This window comes from Stegostoma tigrinum, chromosome 5 (genome assembly GCF_030684315.1).
Source record: "Stegostoma tigrinum isolate sSteTig4 chromosome 5, sSteTig4.hap1, whole genome shotgun sequence".
Taxonomy (NCBI): Eukaryota; Metazoa; Chordata; class Chondrichthyes; order Orectolobiformes; family Stegostomatidae; genus Stegostoma; species Stegostoma tigrinum.
In genome coordinates, this window is record NC_081358.1 from 123,381,531 (window position 1) to 123,402,184 (window position 20,654).

At 46.6% G+C, this 20,654-nt stretch overlaps 1 protein-coding gene across 1 annotated transcript in view; it reads right to left on the minus strand.

Annotated features, from left to right (window-relative positions):
• LOC125452132 (cadherin-4-like) overlaps positions 1 to 6,618 on the minus strand; it is a 49,093-nt gene extending 42,475 nt beyond the window's left edge. The window contains exon 1 of the mRNA XM_048530153.2: positions 6,288 to 6,618. Within this exon, the coding sequence (XP_048386110.1) occupies positions 6,288 to 6,335 (48 nt within the window). The 5' untranslated portion in view covers positions 6,336 to 6,618. The remainder of the gene's footprint in view (positions 1 to 6,287) is intronic.
• Positions 6,619 to 20,654: the final 14,036 nt, after the last annotated feature.

The following is a 20,654-nucleotide window of genomic DNA, read 5'->3' on the forward strand; positions in this document are numbered from 1 at the left end:
ATTTCTCCAACTGCCTCCACTTAAACTCTGGAATTCCCTTCCAGAGCTTCTCCGTAGGCCTAGCAAACATTAACTCTCTCTAGACATTTCCAGCGTTTCTTGTTTTTTTTTAAATTCAGACTTCCAGCTTCTGAAATGGTAACGTTGCTCTCTGTCCACAAGTGCTGCCAGACCTTCTAAGCTTTTCCAGCAATTCCTGCAGCAGCATCGCTGCTTTAAGACTCTTAAGTTGATACGTTTAAAACAAATAAGCAAATTATCCTCCCGAACAGCAGGTAATTAGGAAGGCAAATGTGATGTTGGCTTTTGCTGTGAAGGGGAATGTAAAAACTGTATCATGTGTTGGTGAGGCAGCAGCTGGAAAACAGTGGACAGTATCTGCTTCTTTATTTAAAGTGGGAGATACCTGCATCGGCAGCAGTTCAGATAAGTGGGTCCACCAGACTGAATCCTAGGTTTTTTCTTTTATTCATTCACAGGATATGGGCGTCGCTGGCCAGGTGGCATTTATTGCCCATCCCTAATTGCCCAGAGGGCAGAGAAGAGTCAACCACATCGCTGTGGGTCTGGGGTCACGTGTAGGCCAGACCAAGTAAGGATGGCAGTTTCCTTCCCTAAAGGACATTGGTGAACCAGATGGGTTTTTCCAACAATCGGCAGTGGATTCATGGTCATCATTAGATTTTGCCTGAGTGAGTGTGAGCGTGTGTGTCAAACAGCACTGAAACAATGGCTCCCAATGACACAAATAACCTTCATGCTCAGGAATGTTTTTATGATGGAGATGGTCTCCCTGGTATTAAAATTCCCTTCCCTTAAAACAACTACAGCGGGAAAAATTCAGTGTAAACTGAATTTGCCTGAAGCTCACTGCACAGAAATCGCAATCAGTCAAAGACAACAGAAACTGATGCTAAATGGACAACTGCAACTGTTAGCGGGTCTTCTTAACAGATTTTTTTTATTCTTTCATGAGGTGTGGGTGTTGCTGACAAGGTCAGCATTTGTTACCCACCCTAAATGCCCTCACACTGAGTGGGGTGGCACGGTGGCTCAGTGACTAGCACTGCTGCCTCACAGCGCCAGGGACCTGGGATCGATTCCACCCTCAGGCAACTGTTTGTGTATTCTCCCTATTTCTGTGTGGGCTTTCTCTGGGTGCTCCGGTTTCCTCTCACAGTCCGAAGTTATGCAGATTGGCAAGTTACTTTGACCATAGCGTGCAGGCTAGGTGGGTTAGCTGCACAGATGCAGTACAGGGAGTGGGTCTGGGCAGGATGCTCTTCAGAAGTGTGCTTTTGGTGTGGACTTGATGGGCCAAATGGCCTGTTTTCACACTAGAGGGATTTTATGAATCAGTTTGGGAGTGGCTTGCTAGGGCCATTTCAGAGGGCAGTTAATAGTTAGCCACATTAGCTCTGGGTCTGGTGTCACATGTAGGCCAGAACAGGTTTCCCTCCCTAAAGGATATTAATGAATTGGACAATTTTTTACAAAACTTGATGACACTTTCATGGTTACCACTGCCTTTCGATTCCAGATTGATTAACTGCAGTTAAAGTCGTGACAAGTGTAAGGTGAGATGTTGTCAGAACATTAGCCATAGTCTCAGGTTACCAGCACAGTGACACTTTCACTATGCCAATCCTCTGGTCAATATTTTTATGAAGATCATAATCTCTCTAAAATACTTGCTCCACACCAAAATGCCCTCTGCATTTCGCCTGTGCGTGGTTTGTTTATTAGACTATGTGTTGCCTTTCTATTACGTTACATAGCTGGATCTGCACAAATTCTTAAAGGGGACAACATACGAGCACCTGCCTGCAGGTTCGTTGCACAGTCTGGACCATGTGCAGTTTACATAAGAATTTTTGGTATTCCTCTGGGTAAGGGTCAGAAACAGGAAAGATGAAAACGTATAACATCAGAACACAAGGAGGCCATTCAGCCCCTCAAGTCAAAGATGTCTCCATGCCTCAAAACCCAAACCTGTGACAATGGAGCTGAGGTGGTTACAGGAGTAGAGTTTACAGTGACCGGCCCAGAGATTAGGATCAAGGAGATAAAATGTCTTCCAAGGGGAAACAGACCTCTAAGAAAGAAACAAAACAGACGGAAAATTAGATTGAGCTGGTTGACAAAGACTGGGCCAAAAACAAGGGTCAATTTGCAAATGAATGTGCTGGGGGTCAGAAGGTTAATGTAGGTCAGTGAAGAGAGTTGGGATACTGGCTTAGTGTCGGACTGGGAATTTGTGAACACAATATCAAACTATATCTGTCACGGATAGGGTCAACTTGCCTCTGTGTGCACCTTAACGCTTAACCTATTGTAAGATGTGAGCAGAATAGGAGCATTGGGAATTATTAGAACTCTGAATTCCGAAATCCAACCTTGTTTCATGGATAGAGAGTGAATGAGGCGAAGAAAAGGACAGCATTTCTCCTGTTTCTGTTCCCTTTTCTTTTAGTTTACAACCTGAGAGCCACAAATTTGTCCTTTTGCAAAGATGTTGAAGCATACGAGGTAAAGGCAGGAACATAAGTTCAGGTCTCAGGTCAGTCTCTGCCTCACTGGAACAGCCTCGTGGGCTTGAATAGCTCCGAACCCCAACACCCCACGTCCTTAACAAAATGCCAAAGGTGACTGCTCCTAATAAGAAGCTGTTTTACCATTTTGGTTCAAAGTTGTGTGAGACCCTGGGCATAACCCCATGATTAAGTCATTCCATTCAAGTTAAAGACAAATTTGAACAAAACATTATGTTAAAAAATAAGCCAAAATCTTTCAACAGCAAATTATAATACTTTCTCATCAACCTAAGTTAAGTTTTAGCATGTATACTTGGTATTGAATTATCTTATATCTCCTTCACTGCAAATATTGCTCTAGGTCATAATCTAAGACAGCTTTTGTGCCTCTTTTCTTCAAATTTCTCACGCCGACTTTAATTTTTACATTTATTCGTTAACAGGATGAGGGTGTCGCTGGCTGGGCAGCATTTATTGCCCATCCCTAATTGCCCAGAGGGCAGCTGACAGTCAACCACATTGCTGCGGGTCTGGAGTCACATGTAGGCCAGACCAGGTAAGGATGGCAGTTTCCTTCCCTAGAGGACACTAGTGAACCAGATGGGTTTTCCCCGACAATGACAATGGTTCCATGGTTATCATTAGATTCTTAATTCCACATATTTTACGGAATTCAATTTCCACCATCTGCCGTGGCAGGATTTGAACTTGGGTCCCCAAAACATTACCTGGGGCCTCTGGATTAACAGCCCAGCCATAATACCACTAGGCCATCGCCTCCTCTTTCTGGGATGAATGTTGCATAGAAGAAGTTGTCTCATCCGACAGGGAGGTCGGCACGTTATTAAGGAAATGTCGGTGGTGGTGGTCGGGGGGTGGGGGAGTGGAGGTGTTTGGGGCCTTGAGCCTCAGTGAAATTGTGGCTCACCATCCCATGACTTGATGACTCTAGCCGAACGTTCTGGGGGCACAGGTTTGACATGGCAGCTAGTTATGTTTCAATTCAAAAAAAAATTGTGAATTAAGAAAAATGGTTAATTCTTAAACTATCTCATCAGGTTTACGAAGGGGAGAGAAATCTGCTTGGTCATTGCCTGGTCTGGCTTACACATGGCCCTGCGCCTACAGCGATGAGGTAGGCTGTTTATTGCTGAGCAAGGCACTCCATTCAAAGATTATCCAGGATGGACAACAAACGCTGGTCCAGACAGTGACGCTCATGTCCTAATACAGATGTTTAAACAAAAGCAAAGCAGACTGACTGGTCAATGGCACTCTGGGAACCTACAATCCAATGGTCTCGATGTGGGCTTTCGCAGTTTCAAAATCTCCCCACCACCACCATCCCCCCACCCAGGTCTCATCTCATGACCATCCCTCCCTCTCATCCCCACCTCCTTGACCTGTCTGTCTTCTCTCCCACCCATCCGCCCCTCCCGCCTCACTGACCAATCCCCACCACTGCCTACCTGCCCTCACCTATCACCATCCCACCTACCTATCCCAGCCTCACTACCCCCTCTATTTATTTCTGAGCTCCCTTCCCCCTCCCCCATTTCTGAAGGAAGGTCCCGACCCAAAATGTCAGCTTTCCTGCTGCTCTGGTGCTGCCTGGCCCGCTGTGCTCCTCCAGGTCCGCACTGTATTCTCATAAGTGGTCAATGGCTGCTGTTTCCCATAATTGTGAATTACAAAACGAATGCGTAACTAGGCAGTTGCCCAGAGAAGACATGGAACTGAATCCAGGACCATCCCCTGGGTCATCGCACCAGCAGCAGCAGAACCTGCAATTATATAGTGCCTTAAAACACTCTTAGGTGCTTCATTGAGCACCCGCTAGGGTGCGTTTATAGAATAAATTGAGACACTGAGCCACAGGACGCCATGTTTAGAAAAGTGATCACAAAGCTCGGCTATTGAAGGGAAAGGGAGAATAGGTGGGAAAGTTTTGGGAAGAAATTCCCGACTTGGGCCAGACAGCTGTTCACCAACGGTGGCACGATTAAATCCTAAAGCGACTTTAATTGTTTTAAAAAACGGGGAGGGTGGAGGGAGAGATGTGAAGGAAGGCCTGGGGAGGAAGAATGCTGAATCCCAAAGCCATTTTAAAATGCAACAAGCTCAACATTTGCCCTTACCAAAGAGGGAGGGACATAGGCATCAGTCACAATTTGCTGTCAACCTTTGAGTGTTGATCATTTCACATCACCCATTCAATACTGCGCAGAAGAATTATTATTTCTATCAGAAAAACCATAAAGACCAAAATTCAGGTGTATTTAGTGTCATAGAGCTGTGCAGCATGGAAACTGACCTTTGTTCCAACTTATCCATGCCGACCAGATATCCTAAATTAATCTAGTCCCATGTGCCAGCATTCGGCCCATATCCCTCTAAACCCTTCATGTACCCATCCAGATACCTTTAAATGTTGTAATTGTACCAGCCTCCACTACTTCCTCTGGCAGCTCATTCCATACCCACACCACCCTCCGAGTGAAAAAGTTGCCCCTTCGGTCCCTTTTACATCTTTCCCCTCTCACCCTAAACCTACACCCTCTAGTTTTGGACTCCCCTGCCCTCAGGAGAGGACCCTGACTATTTACCCTATCTATGACCATCATGATTTAATAAACCTCTATAAGGTCGCCCTTCAGCCTCCGACGCTCCAGGGAAAATAGCCCCAGCCTATTCAGTATCTCCCTGTAGCTCAAACCCTCCAACGCTGGAAACATCCTTGTAAATTTTTTCTGAACTTTTCAAGTTTAATAGTACCTTTCCTACAGCACAGAGACCAAAATTGCACACAATATTCCACAAGTGGCCTAACCAATGTCCTGTACAGCAGCAACATGTCCCCCCCGCCCCCCCAGCAACTCCTATACTCAATGCACTGACCAGTGATGGCAGGCATACCAAATGTCATCTTCGCTGCACTGTCGACCTGTGATTCCACTTTCAAGAAACTATGAACCTGCACCCCAAGGTCTCCTTGTTCAGGTACACTCCCCAGGACATTGCCATTAAGTGTATAAGTCCTGCCCTGATTCGCCAAAATACAGTAACTCACGTTTATCTAAATTAAGCCCCATCTGCCACTCCTTGGCCCATTGGCCCATCTGCTCGAGATTCTATTGTACTCTGAGATAACCTTCTTCACTATCCACTACAACACCAATTTGGGTGTTATCTGCAAACTCACTAACCATCCCTTTTACATTCACATCCAAATCATTCATATAAATGGCAAAAAGCAGTGGACTCAGCACCACTCTTCGTGGCACACCGCTGGTTTACAGGCCTCCGGTCTGTAAAATCCAATGGATTTGTTTGCTCACTGACAGGTTCACCTCCAATGATTGGCAAACTCAACTCCACAAACCTTTTAGGAGTTTAGTAACAAACTGCTGGATCCAAAGGAAGGTGCAAAGAACCAACTAATGTTGGCAAAATCCAAAATGACCCCAGAAGCCAATGTAGGGATGCCCAAAGCCGTGGAGAGATTACCACAGTTTACAGGGGGCTGAGTTGGGGCGGGGGTAGATCAATTACAGAATGGAAACGTTGGTCGTGCAAAGCAAATGGCCTCACCAACATGGTTAAATAAATAGTAGCCTTTTCTATCAAGAATTACAAAAAAGAACACGATTTATTTTTAAAAGAAAGAGCCAGGGCAGATTTCAAACTTTGCAAAACACTTCAGTCCTCTTTCTGCTCAAAGCTCCCCAAATTTGCAGCAATTAGAATTCTCACCACAACAAGCAGAAAGCGGGCAGCGTTTCTTGTGGTAATCCAAGGCATGTTCCTGGTCTCTGTCTTTCTCTCGTGTCCACTTCCCAGATCACACTCTGAGCACTTTGCCGGCTGAGAGCGAGCGTTCGAGTGAGTGCGGACAAAAAGAACAGCCCAGGTTTAGAAACGAGTGGGGACCGCGCCCTGCCTCGGGGCAGAGGTGTCTGGGCTGTTGGTTTCTGAACAATGAGAGGGAATGCAGTGAAATCGCCGACAGAAACTGACAGAAATTCCAACCTTTCTGTTTTTTCCTGCCCTCCTCTCCTCATGTTGAGGCAATCACACCTAAGGTTGCCACCCTTGGAAACAGTAAAGAAAGCCCTAGCAACGAGTGACTTTAGCTAACACTAGCGAATACCTGAATATAGAGGAAAGGGGTGCACAATTTATTGGAGCACGTTCGGTTTTTTAAACTGGGCGGCGCGTCTGTCACTTTCACAGCATCAATGGCTCTCCACATTTGTCCTGAATCCCCCCCCCTGGAATGAAACAAGTCATCTCCTGCAGCCCAAGAAGGGTCTCGGCCCGAAACGTCAGCTTTTGTGCTCCTGAGATGCTGCTTGACCTGCTGTGTTCATCCAGCCTCACATTTTATTATCTTGGAATTCTCCAGCATCTGCAGTTCCCATTATCTCTGGGGAAATACCAGCTTGTTTTGTTTGGGCTATCAGCGACAAGTGCTGGCTTCCAAACCGGGACACCCAGGGTCAAGACTCGCCCCTATCCCAGAGATGTGTCACAACATATCCGGACGGGTTGATCAAAACAGAAGTATCTCTTTCAGGGACTGACGTGTCAGAGAGGTTGAGAGGGCTATTCGACTGGGGGGGGGGCGTATTAGGAGGCTCGCGTGGTGAGACTTCTTTGCAAGAAGCCTGAGATCACATGCCTAGAGCAGACTGAGATAATGGGAAGTGCAGAGTTTTCAAATCAAACTGTGGGCCAAAGTTACTCTGCGAGAGGAGGTTTTTCTACGTGTGAGCTCAGATCCCATTTCTCCCGCTGGGAAAAATGCATTCACAAGCTATCCGCCACAGCCTCGGGATTTCACAGCTGAATGCAAAGCCCTTTGTACGGCCGCTACTGAAATGCAGCGATTGATGGGCAACCCAATGTTTGCACACAGCAAGATCCCACGCAGCACAGCCCAGCCCAGATGACCCGTTTCCTCTCGGCACTGCTAGGTGAGGTTTAATTTTAGCAACGTGTTGTACTCAATAAAAGTGCGTCACACACATAAAAACCGAAAGAACTGCGGATGCTGTAAGTCAGGAACAAAAGCAGAAGTTGCTGGAAAAGCTCAGCAGGTCTGGCAGCATCTGTGAAGAGAAAATCAGAGTTAATATTTCGGGTCTAGTGACCCTTACTCAGCGTCCTGAGTTTACTCTGATTTTTTTCCCTTCACAGATGCTGCCAGACCTGCTGAGCTTTCCCAGCAACTCCTAGATCAATCACATCTTGCGCTTCTGGTGATTCTGTGAACCTCTGGCTGTCAAACACACTTGGATCGGTTCCAGGACACCAAAATAAACACCATAAGAGTGAATTGTTCTTCTGCAACATTTTCAAAATAATCTTTTGTGCAACCAACGCCGCTAAGTTCTGCATTTGTTGCCTGTCCCTAATAGCTCTTGAAATGAGATCAATTATGGGTCAACCCCATCACTGTGGGTCTGGAGCCACATGTAGGCCAGACCAAGTAAGGAAGGCAGATTTCCCTTCCTAAAGGACATTAGTGAATCTGATTAATGGAGAACTACAGCAAAGAAACAGGCCATTCAGCCCAACTGGCAAATCTTGGTGTTTGTATGCCATGCCATATACCCATCCAGATGCTTTTTAAATGTAATTGTACCAGCCTCCGCCATTTCCTCTGGCAGCTTGTTCCATACATGCACCACCCTCTGTGTGGAAAAGTTGCCCCTCAGATCCCTTTGAAATCTTTCCCCTCTCACCTAAAACCTATGCTCCTCTAGTTTTGGACTCCCCCACCCCGGGGGAAAGACCTTGGCTGTTCACTCTAAGCATGCCCCTCATGATTTTACAAACCTGAATCGGGGTCACCCCTCAGCCTCTTAAGGTCCAGGAAAAAAGCCTATCCAGATTTACCTTATATTTCAAACCCGATAGACTCAATAAGATCTTTGCAAATTGTTTTTGTATCTTTTCCAGTTTAATAACATCCTTTCTGTAGCCAGGTAACTAGAATTGTACGCAATACTCCAAATGTGGCCTCACCAATACCTTGTACAGCTGTAATGTGACATCCCAACTCCAGCACCCAATGCTCTGAATCCCTTTCACCCACCAAGCCCCACCTCGAGAGGGCAGATGGGTCCTTGCTTTAGATATTTTGCCCAACAGCTGCCCATCTGACAGTGCAGCATTCCCTCAGTGCTGTGCTGTTCCGTCAACCTGAACATTGTGTCAGAGTTTCTGGAGTTGGACTTGAAACTAGAACCCATCCCCCCTTCATTTTGAAATGTGTCACTTCTGTCAACCCAGCAGCTTAGCACACTGGGAGGTAACCTTCAGTGGACAGCTCGAGCTGGTGGAAATTGTGAGAATCTTAAATGAAAAAATAAGCAACTTGTTGTAACTAGTCAGTTGCCCAAAGTACTTCCTGCCCAAAAACATTTAGTTCAATTTGCTACAAAGGTTGTTAAAGGACAAGTTGCCTTTAATTAAAATTACAATTGATTTTGTTGGCTTAACCTGAACAATTTAGTTCAACCTGTTTTGAAATTTCTTTCGGTTCCGTGTGGAATGTGAACGTTGCTGGCAAAGCATTGTGGATAGGATTTATGTTATTTTTAGCCTGAGGTCCAACCAGAATTCCAGTGGTATTTTGCTGCTGGTGAAAATCAATCAGTTTCTGATTTGCAATACACCATTGATTTGAAGGGAGGTGATGGCCTTCTGGTGTTGTTACTTTGTTTGAAATTTAAATTGGATTGGGGGCAAAAAACCAAATTGAAAGCAGTTCAGAAGAAGGGTCACTGGTTCTGAAATGTTGACTCTGTTTTCACTCCACAGACGCTGCCAGAGTTTCTCCAGCAATTTCTGTTTTTGTTTCTGAATGAAAAGCAGGCCCGAATGTAACCTCTGTTAGTCGTTGTAAGATCTCATCTGCTTCAGCTGAAATGAGTGCTTGGGGCTCTGACAAGGTGAAAGTGGTGTGGTATTGTCACTGCCCCCTAATGGTGACCATTATTAATTATTGTGAGAACTCATCTGGTTCACCAATGTCCTTCAGGGAAGAAAATCTGCCATCCTTACCTGGCCTGGCCTTCATGTGACTCCAGGCCCGTTGCAATGCTGTAAACTCCAAACTGCACTCTAAGCAATAAATGGCAAAGGACTCAGTGACACCAACGTCCCACTAATTCGGTTTAAAAATCATTGCCATGCAATGCTGGTGAGGAGAAAGCAATAAGAATGTTCTGCTGCTAAGGTGAGGTTAGGAGAAGACAACAGATGTATCATTCTCAGCCCAAGTAGGTAAAAGGTCAAGGCTGCGAGACATTTTGTGATCACAATGCCCAGCATTTAATTATTAACCACAAAACTGAACTAGACAGCAGGGTTCAAATCTGAGAAATTATGTCTATAATATGCAAATGATCTGGTGTCATCATGCCCCAAACACATTCACGTTTTTGGATCCAGTCTTTTGTATAACAAAGCCATGGAACCATGGAGTCATACAGCATAGGAGAGGCCCTTCAGCCCATTAAGTCTGCACTGACCCATGGCTTTCCTACAGCAGGTCCATAGCTTTGAATGTTATAACGCTTCAAGTGCTGTTTTAAAAGGTTATGAGGCTTCCTGCCTCAACTCCTCGACCAGGCAGCACATTCCAACCCCCCACCAACCCTCTGGGTGAAATCAGTCTTCATCACGCTATTAACAGACTTTTAAATGGACCTCTCATGCACAAGAGATTAGCAAGTAAAATTAAAGCTCATGGTATGAGGGGTAATGTATTGAAATGGAAAGAGAGCTGGTTGGCAGGAGGAAGCAGACAGTTGGAATAAATGGGTCCTTTTCAGAGGGGCAGTCAGTGATGGGTTGGGTACCGCAGGGTTCAGTGCTGGGACCCCAGCTGTTCACAACATACTTTAATGATTTGGATGAAGGAATTGAATGCAATTTCTCCAAATCTGCAGATGACACTAAGCTGGGAGCAGTGTGTGCTGTGAGGAGGATGCTAAGAGGCTGCAGGGTAACTTGGTCAGACTGGCTGAGTGGGGAAATTCTTGGCAAATGTAATATAAATGTGGATAGCTGTGAGGTTACAAAAACAGGAAGGCAGATTATTATCTGAGTGGTGGCAGTTTTGGAGAAGGTGAGGTGCAATGAGACCTGGATGTCATGGTGGAACAGTTGCTGAACGTTGGCAAGCAGATACAGCAGGCAGTGAGGAAAACTAATGGCATGCTCTCCTTCATAGCGAGAGGATTTGACTATCAGAGTAGGGACATCTTGCTGTTACTATACAGAGCCTTGGTGAGGCCACACCTTGCGTATTGTGTGAAGCTTTGGTCTCCCAGTCTGAGGAAGGACGTTCTTGCTATTGAGGGAGTCCAGCGGAGGTTCACCAGACTGATTCCCGGGACGGCAGGACTGACATATGAGGAAAGACTGTATGGACTGGGTTAGAATTTAGAAGAGTGAGGGGCATCTGGTATAAATATATAAAATCCTGATGGAACTGGGCGGGCTGGATGTGGGAAGAATGTTCCCGATGTTGGGGAATTGCAGAACAAGGGGTCACAGCCTAATAATAAGGGGTAAGCCATTCAGGACTGAGATGAGGAAGAATTTTGTCACTGAGAGAGTTGTGAACCTGTGGAATTCTCTCCCACAGGATGCTGTTGGGGCCTGTTCATTAGATATATTCAAGAAGGAGTGGGATGTGGCCCCTGCAGCTAAAGGGACCAAGGGGCATGGAGAGAGCGTGGGAATGGGATACTGACATTGCATGATCAGCAATGATTGTAATGGATTGTGGTGCGGGATGGAAGGGCTGAATGGCCTACTCCTGCACCTATTTTCTATGTTTCTATATTAGAGTTGATCTTTCTATGCACCTTCTCAGTTATTGTAACACTATATCTTGCATTTTGTTCTCTTACTCTGATGTACTTATGTAAGTTATGACATGTTTGAATAGCACGCCAAACAATTCTTTTCACTGTATCTTGGAGCATGTCACAATAATCAATATTCACCCTCCATACTGTGCTTTCTTGGCCATGCCCCTCATAATCATATACCCCCCTCAAATTTCTCTGCTCCAAAGGAAACAATAGTGGTTCAGTGATTAGCACTGCAGCCTCCCGGTGCCAGGGACCTGGGTTCGATCCCAGCCTTGGGCAACTGTCTGTGTGGAGTTTGCACCTTCTTCCCATATCTGCATGGGTTTCCTCCCATAGTCCAAAGACGTGCAGGCTAGGTGGATTGGCCATGCTAAATTGCCCATAGTGTTCCAGGGTGTGTGGGTTATAGGGGGATGGGTCTGGGTGGGATGCTCCAAGGGGCGGTGTGGACTTGTTGGGCTGAAGGGCCTGTTCCCACACTGTAGGGAATCTAATCTTGTCTCCTTATGTACTCTATTAACCTGCCCTGCCACCTTCAGGGATCTGTGGACAAGATCCCTCTGTCCCTCTGAACTTCCTAGTGTCCTGCCATTCATTGAGTCCCCACATGTCTTGTTCCTTCTTCCAAAGTACTTCACTGACAAAGATCTGGCCAATCTTCACATCATCTGCAAACTTACTTGTTATCCCACCCCCGTATTCTCATCTACATCAGACATCCACATATATATAATATGTAATATATACATTCTGAACAATAAGGGACCCAATACTGATCCCTGGCCTTCAGTCACACAAGCAACTTTTGACCAGCACTCTCTCTTATTGCATACAAAAGCTCTACGTTGAAGGCGTGAAAACCATGGAATTTGTTATTATTAATGGTATCAAATCAGCAATCTGCTTGCTCTCTTTTTTATCATTCCCCACACAATTACATTTAAAATTTAAAGTGTCAGACGCAAGCACAGGAAACGAGTGCGTGTTTTGAAAAAAATTCTCTTGTGGGAGTTGGGCGTCGCTGGCTGGGCCCAGCATTTTTTGCTCATCCCCAGCTGCTCGTCGAGAAGGTGGGGGTGAGCGGCCGCCTTAAACCACGGCAGTCCAAGTGTGTGTAGACAGTAAGAAAATTCTCCTGGAGAAACAGGGAGAGACTTCACCATGGCCACAACTTCCCTCTCTGACTCCACTGCCATTAAGATATTGGGAGCACAGAGTTCGTAGAATGATCATAGAATCCCTACAGTGTGGAAGCAGGCCATTCAACCCATCAGGTTCACACTGACCCTCCACGGAGCAACACCTACCCTGTAACCCTGCATTTCCCGTGGCTAATCCACCTAGCCTACACACTTTGGACACTATGGGACAATTTCGCATGGCCAATCTACTTAACCTGCACATCTTTGGACTATGGAAGGAAACTGGAGCACCCGAAGGAAACCCACACAGATATGGGGAGAATGAGCAAACTTCATGCAGACAGTCATGCACGAGTGGATTGGTACAAATGTTATTTTTCGAAACGTAAGTTTCACTTGTAAATATTTTGCATTATGTCAGGTTCACTTGATTCATTTAATGTGCATCATCACTGTTTGTTAAGGCTAGCTCCCCTGCTGCAAAAATTCCATCCCCTATTCCCAATTCCTCCGCCTCCGCCGCATCTGCTCCCATGATGAGGCATTCCACTCCCGCACATCCCAGATGTCCAAGTTCTTCAAGGACCACAACTTGCCCCCCACAGTGGTTGAGAACGCCCTTGACCGCGTCTCCCGCATTTCCCGCAACGCATCCCTCACACCCCGCCCCTGCCACAACCGCCCAAAGAGGATCCCCCTCGTTCTCACACACCACCCCACCAACCTCCGGATACAACGCATCATCCTCCGACACTTCCGCCATCTACAATCCGACCCCACCAACCAAGACATTTTTCCATCCCCACCCTTGTCTGCCTTCCGGAGAGACCACTCTCTCCGTGACTCCCTTGTTCGCTCCACAATGCCCTCCAACCCCACCACACCCGGCACCTTCCCCTGCAACCGCAGGAAATGCTACACTTGCCCCCACACCTCCTCCCTCACCCCCATCCCAGGCCCCAAGATGACATTCCATATTAAGCAGAGGTTCACCTGCACATCTGCCAATGTGGTATACTGTATCCATTGTACCCGGTGTGGCTCCCTCTACATTGGGGAAACCAAGCGGAGGCTTGGGGACCGCTTTGCAGAACACCTCCGCTCGCTTCGCAATAAACAACTGCACCTCTCAGTTGCGAACTATTTCAATTCCCCCTCCCATTCTTTAGATGACATGCCCATCATGGGCCTCCTGCAGTGCCACAATGATGCCCCCCGAAGGTTGCAGGAACAGCAACTCATATTCCGCTTGGGAACCCTGCAGCCTAATGGTATCACTGTGGACTTCACCAGCTTCAAAATCTCCGCTTCCCCCACCGCATCCCTAAACCAGCCCAGTTCGTCCCCTCACCCCACTGCATCACACAACCAGCCCAGCTCATCCCCTCCCCCCACTGCATCCCAAAACCAGCCCAGCTCGTCCCCTCCCCCCACTGCATCCCAAAACCAGCCCAGCCTGTCTCTGCCTCCCTAACTTGTTCTTCCTCTCACCCATCCCTTCCTCCCACCCCAAGCCACACCTCCATTTCCTACCTACTAACCTCACCCCACCTCCTTGACCTGTCCGTCTTCCCTGGACTGACCTATCCCCTCCCTATCTCCCCACCTACACTCTCCTCTCCACCTATCTTCTTTTCTCTCCATCTTCGGTCCACCTCCCCCTCTCTCCCTATTTATTCCAGAACCCTCTCCCCATCCCCCTCTCTGATGAAGGGTCTAGGCCCGAAACGTCAGCTTTTGTGCTCCTGGGATGCTGCTGGGCCTGCTGTGTTCATCCAGCTTCACACTTTATTATCTTGGATTCTCCAGCATCTGCAGTTCCCATTATCACATTTGCATGTCTCATAGTTGACATGGATTGATGGTTGTTAGGGAGGTTATAGACTTTTATTCACAATGTTGTGTTTGCTTAGATCACTGAAGGTTTGTATTAGTGTCTGCTGTACTCACCATGCTGTCAGACAGGACTGAACCTGCATGTTCAACTGACCCTCCTTTCTATGCAGTACTAAACGAGTTTGTTCAAGATCACTCTCAGGCTATATCTGATTGGAGTTAACCCATTAATAGTTGCTCTAGTGCTATGATTTATGCAGTTAACTTGTACTTACTCTGAAGTCTACCCTATGGCCTCACAAGAAACTATTGTGAAACTCAGATATGACATAACTTGTGGATAAGTACTCTGTAACAAACTTATGCTCAGCAAGACTGAGCTTTTTTTTCGCTGGAACTTAGCACAGACATTTCTCCCCACTTGGTATCAGTAATTTAGACTAATTCCAAGATGAAGGATTGGGGTCAGTCAGTTTACTCATGATAATTAAGATGAATATGGTGACAACAGATTACATTTGCATTTTGCTGTACACATGCTATCCTGTTGCTTATCTTTCCATTTCGCTTCCCCTCGGCATCCTCTCATTCCTTACTTCCGTGTCATGTTCCAACATTGGAGAAGTGTAACTTGCCTGAACAGTGCATAACCAAGTAGGGAGTCACATCGATAACAACCATTCCTATCATCTTTCATTTGGACTTCCTCTACAAGTAGAGGTGTTTGCATCTTAGTCCTTCATAAGCTCTATCAGGCCATTTCTCATTCTTCTCTTCAGAGGAACAAATCCACAAGTCAGGACATCACAGTAATCACTGTTTCACTGAGAGCAGCACTGAGGGTTGGCACGGTGGCCCAGTGGTTTGCACTGCAGCCTCAAAGTGCCAGGGACCCAGGTTCGATTCCTGCCTCAGGCAACTGTCTGTGTGGAGTTTGCACTTTCTCCCCGTGTCTGCGTGGGTTTCCTCCCACAGTCCAAAGATGTGCAGGCTAGGTGGATCGGCCATGCTAAATTGCCCGTAGTGTTCAGGGGTGTGTGGGTTATAGGGGGATGGGTCTGGGTGGGATGCTCCAAGGGGCGGTGTGGACTTGTTGGGCCGAAGGGCCTGTTCCCACGCTGTAGGGAATCTGATCAATCCTCAGCTGTGATAGCTCTGAATGGGAGTTTTAGAACTGGGCTACTTCTTTGACACTGATATTTTGACATCCTTTTCTCCCCACCTTCGATCAACAAGTAGCCAAACAGGGATCCCAGTGTATTACAGACATTGGGACCTGCCCTATCTAGGCTGACTGTACAATTCAGATACTCAGGTAGGCCTTATCAACATGTATAACCACTGCTCTGACAACACAGCCTTTGGCCCTGCAACCATAACTACGCAGTTTGTAAAACATGTTTTTAAAAATTCAATAATGAAATGCAAGTGGCACTACATGCAGGCAGCATTTATTGCCCACAGGATTAAGAGTTAACCACATTGATGTGGGTCTGGGATCAGTTGCAAGGATGGCAATTCCCTTCTCTAAGGGATATTAGTGAGTCAGAGGGGTTTTCCCCTACTGACAATCCACTTCTGGTCAACATTGGACTGTTAATTCCAAATTTGTTTTAATTGAATTCAAACTCCACCACCTGCTATGGCAGGATTTGAACCCAGGCTCCCAGCGGTCTCTGGAATAACAGTCCAGCAATAATACCACTAGACCCTCTCCTCCCCCTGTGAACCTTACTTTCAGAGTCTCTGCATATCAACTTTGGTCTCTCAGCTGAGCTGAGTTTTGGCTCGCACCTGTGTTATTTAGCCAAAATAATGCTTGGAGTCAAATTCTGCAAAAGTTATGAACTCCTGGAAAGTAGGCGCTGGGATTGCGATGCCAGGGACAGCAGCAACCCCCAGTATGTGTGGCAGGCCGTAACTGGGATTAGTGGTGCTCTTACTGGGGATGGACAGTCAGTATTATGAGCACTGGAAGCTAACAAAGACCTCTTGAAGGAAAAGTGCGTTGTGCCTGACCCTCCTTCTCACATCTCACTTCTCCCACATTCTAAATTACAAAGTGCAAATGACATGACCTGTCACTTCCCCTCGGCATCCTCTCATTCCTTACTTCTGTGTCATGTTCCAACATTGGAGAAGTGTAACTTGCCTGAACAGTGCATAACCAAGTAGGGAGTCACAGCGATAACAAGCCACTGCTCGCAGTAACCACAGAATCATAGAGATCTACAGTACAGGAAAAGGCCCTTTGGCCCATTATGTCCATGCTAATCAAAAACAACATATAACTATTCAAGAGGTAACAAGGTGTAGAGCTGGATGAACACAACAGGTCATGCAGCATCAGATGGGCAGAAAAGCTGATGTTTCGGGTCTGGGCCCTTCTTCAGAAATAGTCCAGACCTGAACCGTCAGCCTTCCTGCTCCTCTGATGCTGCTTGGCCTGCTGTGTTCATCCAGCTCTACACCTTGTTATCTCAGATTCTCCAGCATCGGCAGTTCCTACTATCTCACGTAACTGTTCCAATCCCATTTTCCAGCACTTGGTCCATATGTATACCTTGGTATCATAAGTGTACCATCTACATTTCCTTCAATGATAACAGGGTTCCTGCCTCTCCCATGCTTGCAGGCAGTGATTTCCAGATTCCCACCACCCTCTGTGTGAAAAAGCTTTTCCTCATAGCCCCTCTAAAGCTTCTGCCCCCCACCTTAAATCTACCAGCGGCCCCAACCCCGGTCATTGGTCCCTCCCTTAAGGGGAAAAGTTCATTCCTGTCTATCCTATATATGTCCCTCAAAATTCTATACATGTCAGTTATGTTCCCTGTCAATCTCTTTTGCTCTAAGGAAAACAACGCCAGTTAGTCCATTACTGAAACTCTCCAACCCAGTCAACATCCCCATAAACCTCCCATACACCCTCTCCATTCATTTCACATCCCTCCTATAATGTGGATTGCAGAATGGCACACAGCTGTAGCCTCGCCAACATTTTATACAGTTCCAGTACCACTTCCCTGACCTTAAATTCTATACCTCGATTAATGAAAGCAAGTGTTCTAACTGCCTTGTTGGTCAATTTATCCATCTGACCCACTACCTTAAGGAACCAGTGTGCTCGTGTTTGTCGAATCCTTTCTGCTTCCCAACTATTCCTTTGCTATTTGTCCTGCCTGCTTCACACTTATCCAGGGTGAATTCTATTTGACAATGACCAGCCCAGAAGAAATCTGCTCAGTATCACATTCCACAATTTTAGGGCCTCAGCGGTTTCTCTCACATCCTTACCCCAAACTCCACACACCAGGCCTTGTCTGATGCAGGGTCTAGGCCCGAAACGTCAGCTTTTATGCTCCTGAGATGCTGCTTGGCCTGCTGTGTTCATCCAGCTTCACACTTTATTATCTTGGATTCTCCAGCATCTGCAGTTCCCATTATCACAGGCCTTGTTATCACCTGGGCTGCCACCGTAAACAACCCGTTCACAGTCCCTATTACCTGCTATTCATTCTCCCCTGTTAACCTTTGTCAGCCGTTCTCTCTCCCTGGGCTCCATCTCCACCTGTCATTTGCTCCCCCCTTTCCCCCCAGCCCATCTTCAGCATGTATTCGAATCTTTTCCCAGCTACAATCGGTTCTGACGAAGGGTCGCTGGACCTGAAAGGTTAACTCTGTATTTTCTCTCCGTAGATGCTGCTAGACCTGCTGAGCTTTTTCAGCAATTTCTGTATTTGTCCCTCTAATCCTTATTCGGGTATTTATCCAAATGTCCTTTGGACATTGTAACAGTATCTGCACCCGTCACTTTCCCTGACAAAGGAGCAGGGCTCCGAAAGCCTGTGTGATTCCAAATAAACCTGTTGGACTATAACCTGGGGTCGTGTGACTTCTGACATTGTAGAAAGGTTGCTTCCCTGTGTGGGACAGTCCCAGGCCTGAGGGAATAATCTCAGAATAAGGTCACACATTTAAAATAGAGATAATGAGGACTTTCTTCTCTCAGAGGGGAGTGAATCTGAGGAATTCTTTGCTGCAGAGCCGCTGCCATGGCTGAGTCATCAAGTATATTCAAGGCTGAGACAGACAGCTGTAAAATTTAATAGTAAGGTGAATGACGGGCTGTGGAGAAAAGTCAGGAGTTGAGGATTATCATGATTGCAGAGCAATGAATGACAGTGTGACACTCTCTCAGGCCTGAACTGCAGCATCTACAGAGTCATCGGGGCGAAATAACCCTCTGACTCAGACTATAAGGCTGCTCACTGAGTCATTTCTGTTTATTACCTGTGCTATCTATGACAATATTTAAATTCTCATTGACACGCCTAAGCTGTTAATCCATGTTGCAATTGTACAGCAGCGTTACTTTGCGCAGTTGATAGACGTAGTCTCACCCACCTGTGACTGAGCTGAAAGTTAAAGGACACAAATCCACACGATATAATCACCAACAGCAAAGATGTGCTTCTCTCAGAGATAGTAGGAACTGCAGATGCTGGAGAATCTGAGATAACAAGGTGTAGAGCTGGACGAAAACAGCAGGCTAAGCAGCATCAGGGGAGCAGGAAGGCTGATGTTTCGGGCCTAGACCCTTTTACAGAAAAAGCCTCTCACATCTCTTGCTCATTCATTCGTGCGGCTTAAGAAGGAGGTGGTGAGCTTCTTTCATTGCAGGTCTACCTACAGCTCATAGGCTGCAGGAAGGCAGCTCATCCCCACCTTCTGAAAGGGCAACGTGGGGTAGAAAATAAATGCTGGATCAACCAGCAATGCCCACATCCTATGAGGGCAGTTCATGGAGTAATGTTCAGGTTTTAATACATTGGCAGTGGTCAGATGGTTGCCATTAGGGAGAACAAAGTGTAGAGCTGGATGAAGACAGCAGGCCAAGCTGCATCTTAAAAGCACAAGAGCTGACTTTTTGTCTGACGAAGGGCCTAGGCACGAAATGTCAACTTTCCTGCTCCTCTGATGCTGCTTGTCCTGCTGTGTTCATCCAGCTTCACACCTTGTCATCTCGGATTCTCCAGCATCTGCAGTTCCCATTATCTCTGGTTGCCATTCGGCAAGCTTTTTACTCAAGATTATGGTGATTATGGATCTTGGTGTGCAGATACATAGATCCCTTAAAATGGCCACCCAAGTGGACAGGGCTGTTAAGAAAGCATATGGTGTTTTGGCTTTCATTAACAGGGGGATTGAGTTTAAAAGTCGTGAGATCTTGTTGCAGCTCTATAAAACTTTGGTTAGACCGCACTTGGAATACTGCGTCCAGTTCTGGTCGCCCTATTATAGGAAAGATGTGGATGCTTTGGAGAGGGTTCAGAGGAGGTTTACCAGGATGCTGCCTGGACTGGAGGGCTTATCTTATGAAGAGAGGTTGACTGAGCTCGGTCTCTTTTCATTGGAGAAAAGGAGGAGGAGAGTGGACCTAATTGAGGTATACAAGATAATGAGAGGCATAGATAGAGTTGATAGCCAGAGACTATTTCCCAGGGCAGAAATGGCTAGCACGAGGGGTCATAGTTTTAAACTGGTTGGAGGAAAGTATAGAGGGGATGTCAGAGGCGGGTTCTTTACACAGAGAGTTGTGAGAGCATGGAATGCGTTGCCAGCAGCAGTTGTGGAAGCAAGGTCATTGGGGTCATTTAAGAGACTGCTGGACATGCATATGGTCACAGAAATTTGAGGGTGCATACATGAGGATCAATGGTCGGCACAACATTGTGGGCTGAAGGGCCTGTTCTGTGCTGTACTGTTCTATGTTCTATGTTCTATGTTTTATTATTACTGAATTCAAATTTCGCCATCCACCATGGTGCGATTGGAAGCCATGACCCTGTTCTTCTGGATTTCTCGATTACTCAGTTCTGAAGAAGACATTGAATGTTAAGTTTGTTTATGCTGCTGTAGTGATGCTGCCGGACCCTGCTGAGCTTCTCCAGCACTTGTTTGCGGACTGTCACTCCAGTGAGAGGAGTATGGGTGGCACGGTGGCTCAGTGGTTAGCACTGCAGCCTCACAGCATCAGGGACCCAGGTTCGATTCCCGCCTCGGGCGACTGTCTGTGTGGAGTTTGCACATTCTCCCCGTGTCTGTGTGGGTTTCCTCCGGGTACTCCGGTTTCCTCCCACAGTCCAAAGATGTGCCGGTTAGGTGGATCGGCCATGCTAAATTGCCCGTAGTGTTCAGGGGTGTGTGGGTTATAGGGGGATGGGTCTGGGTGGGATGCTTCAAAGGGC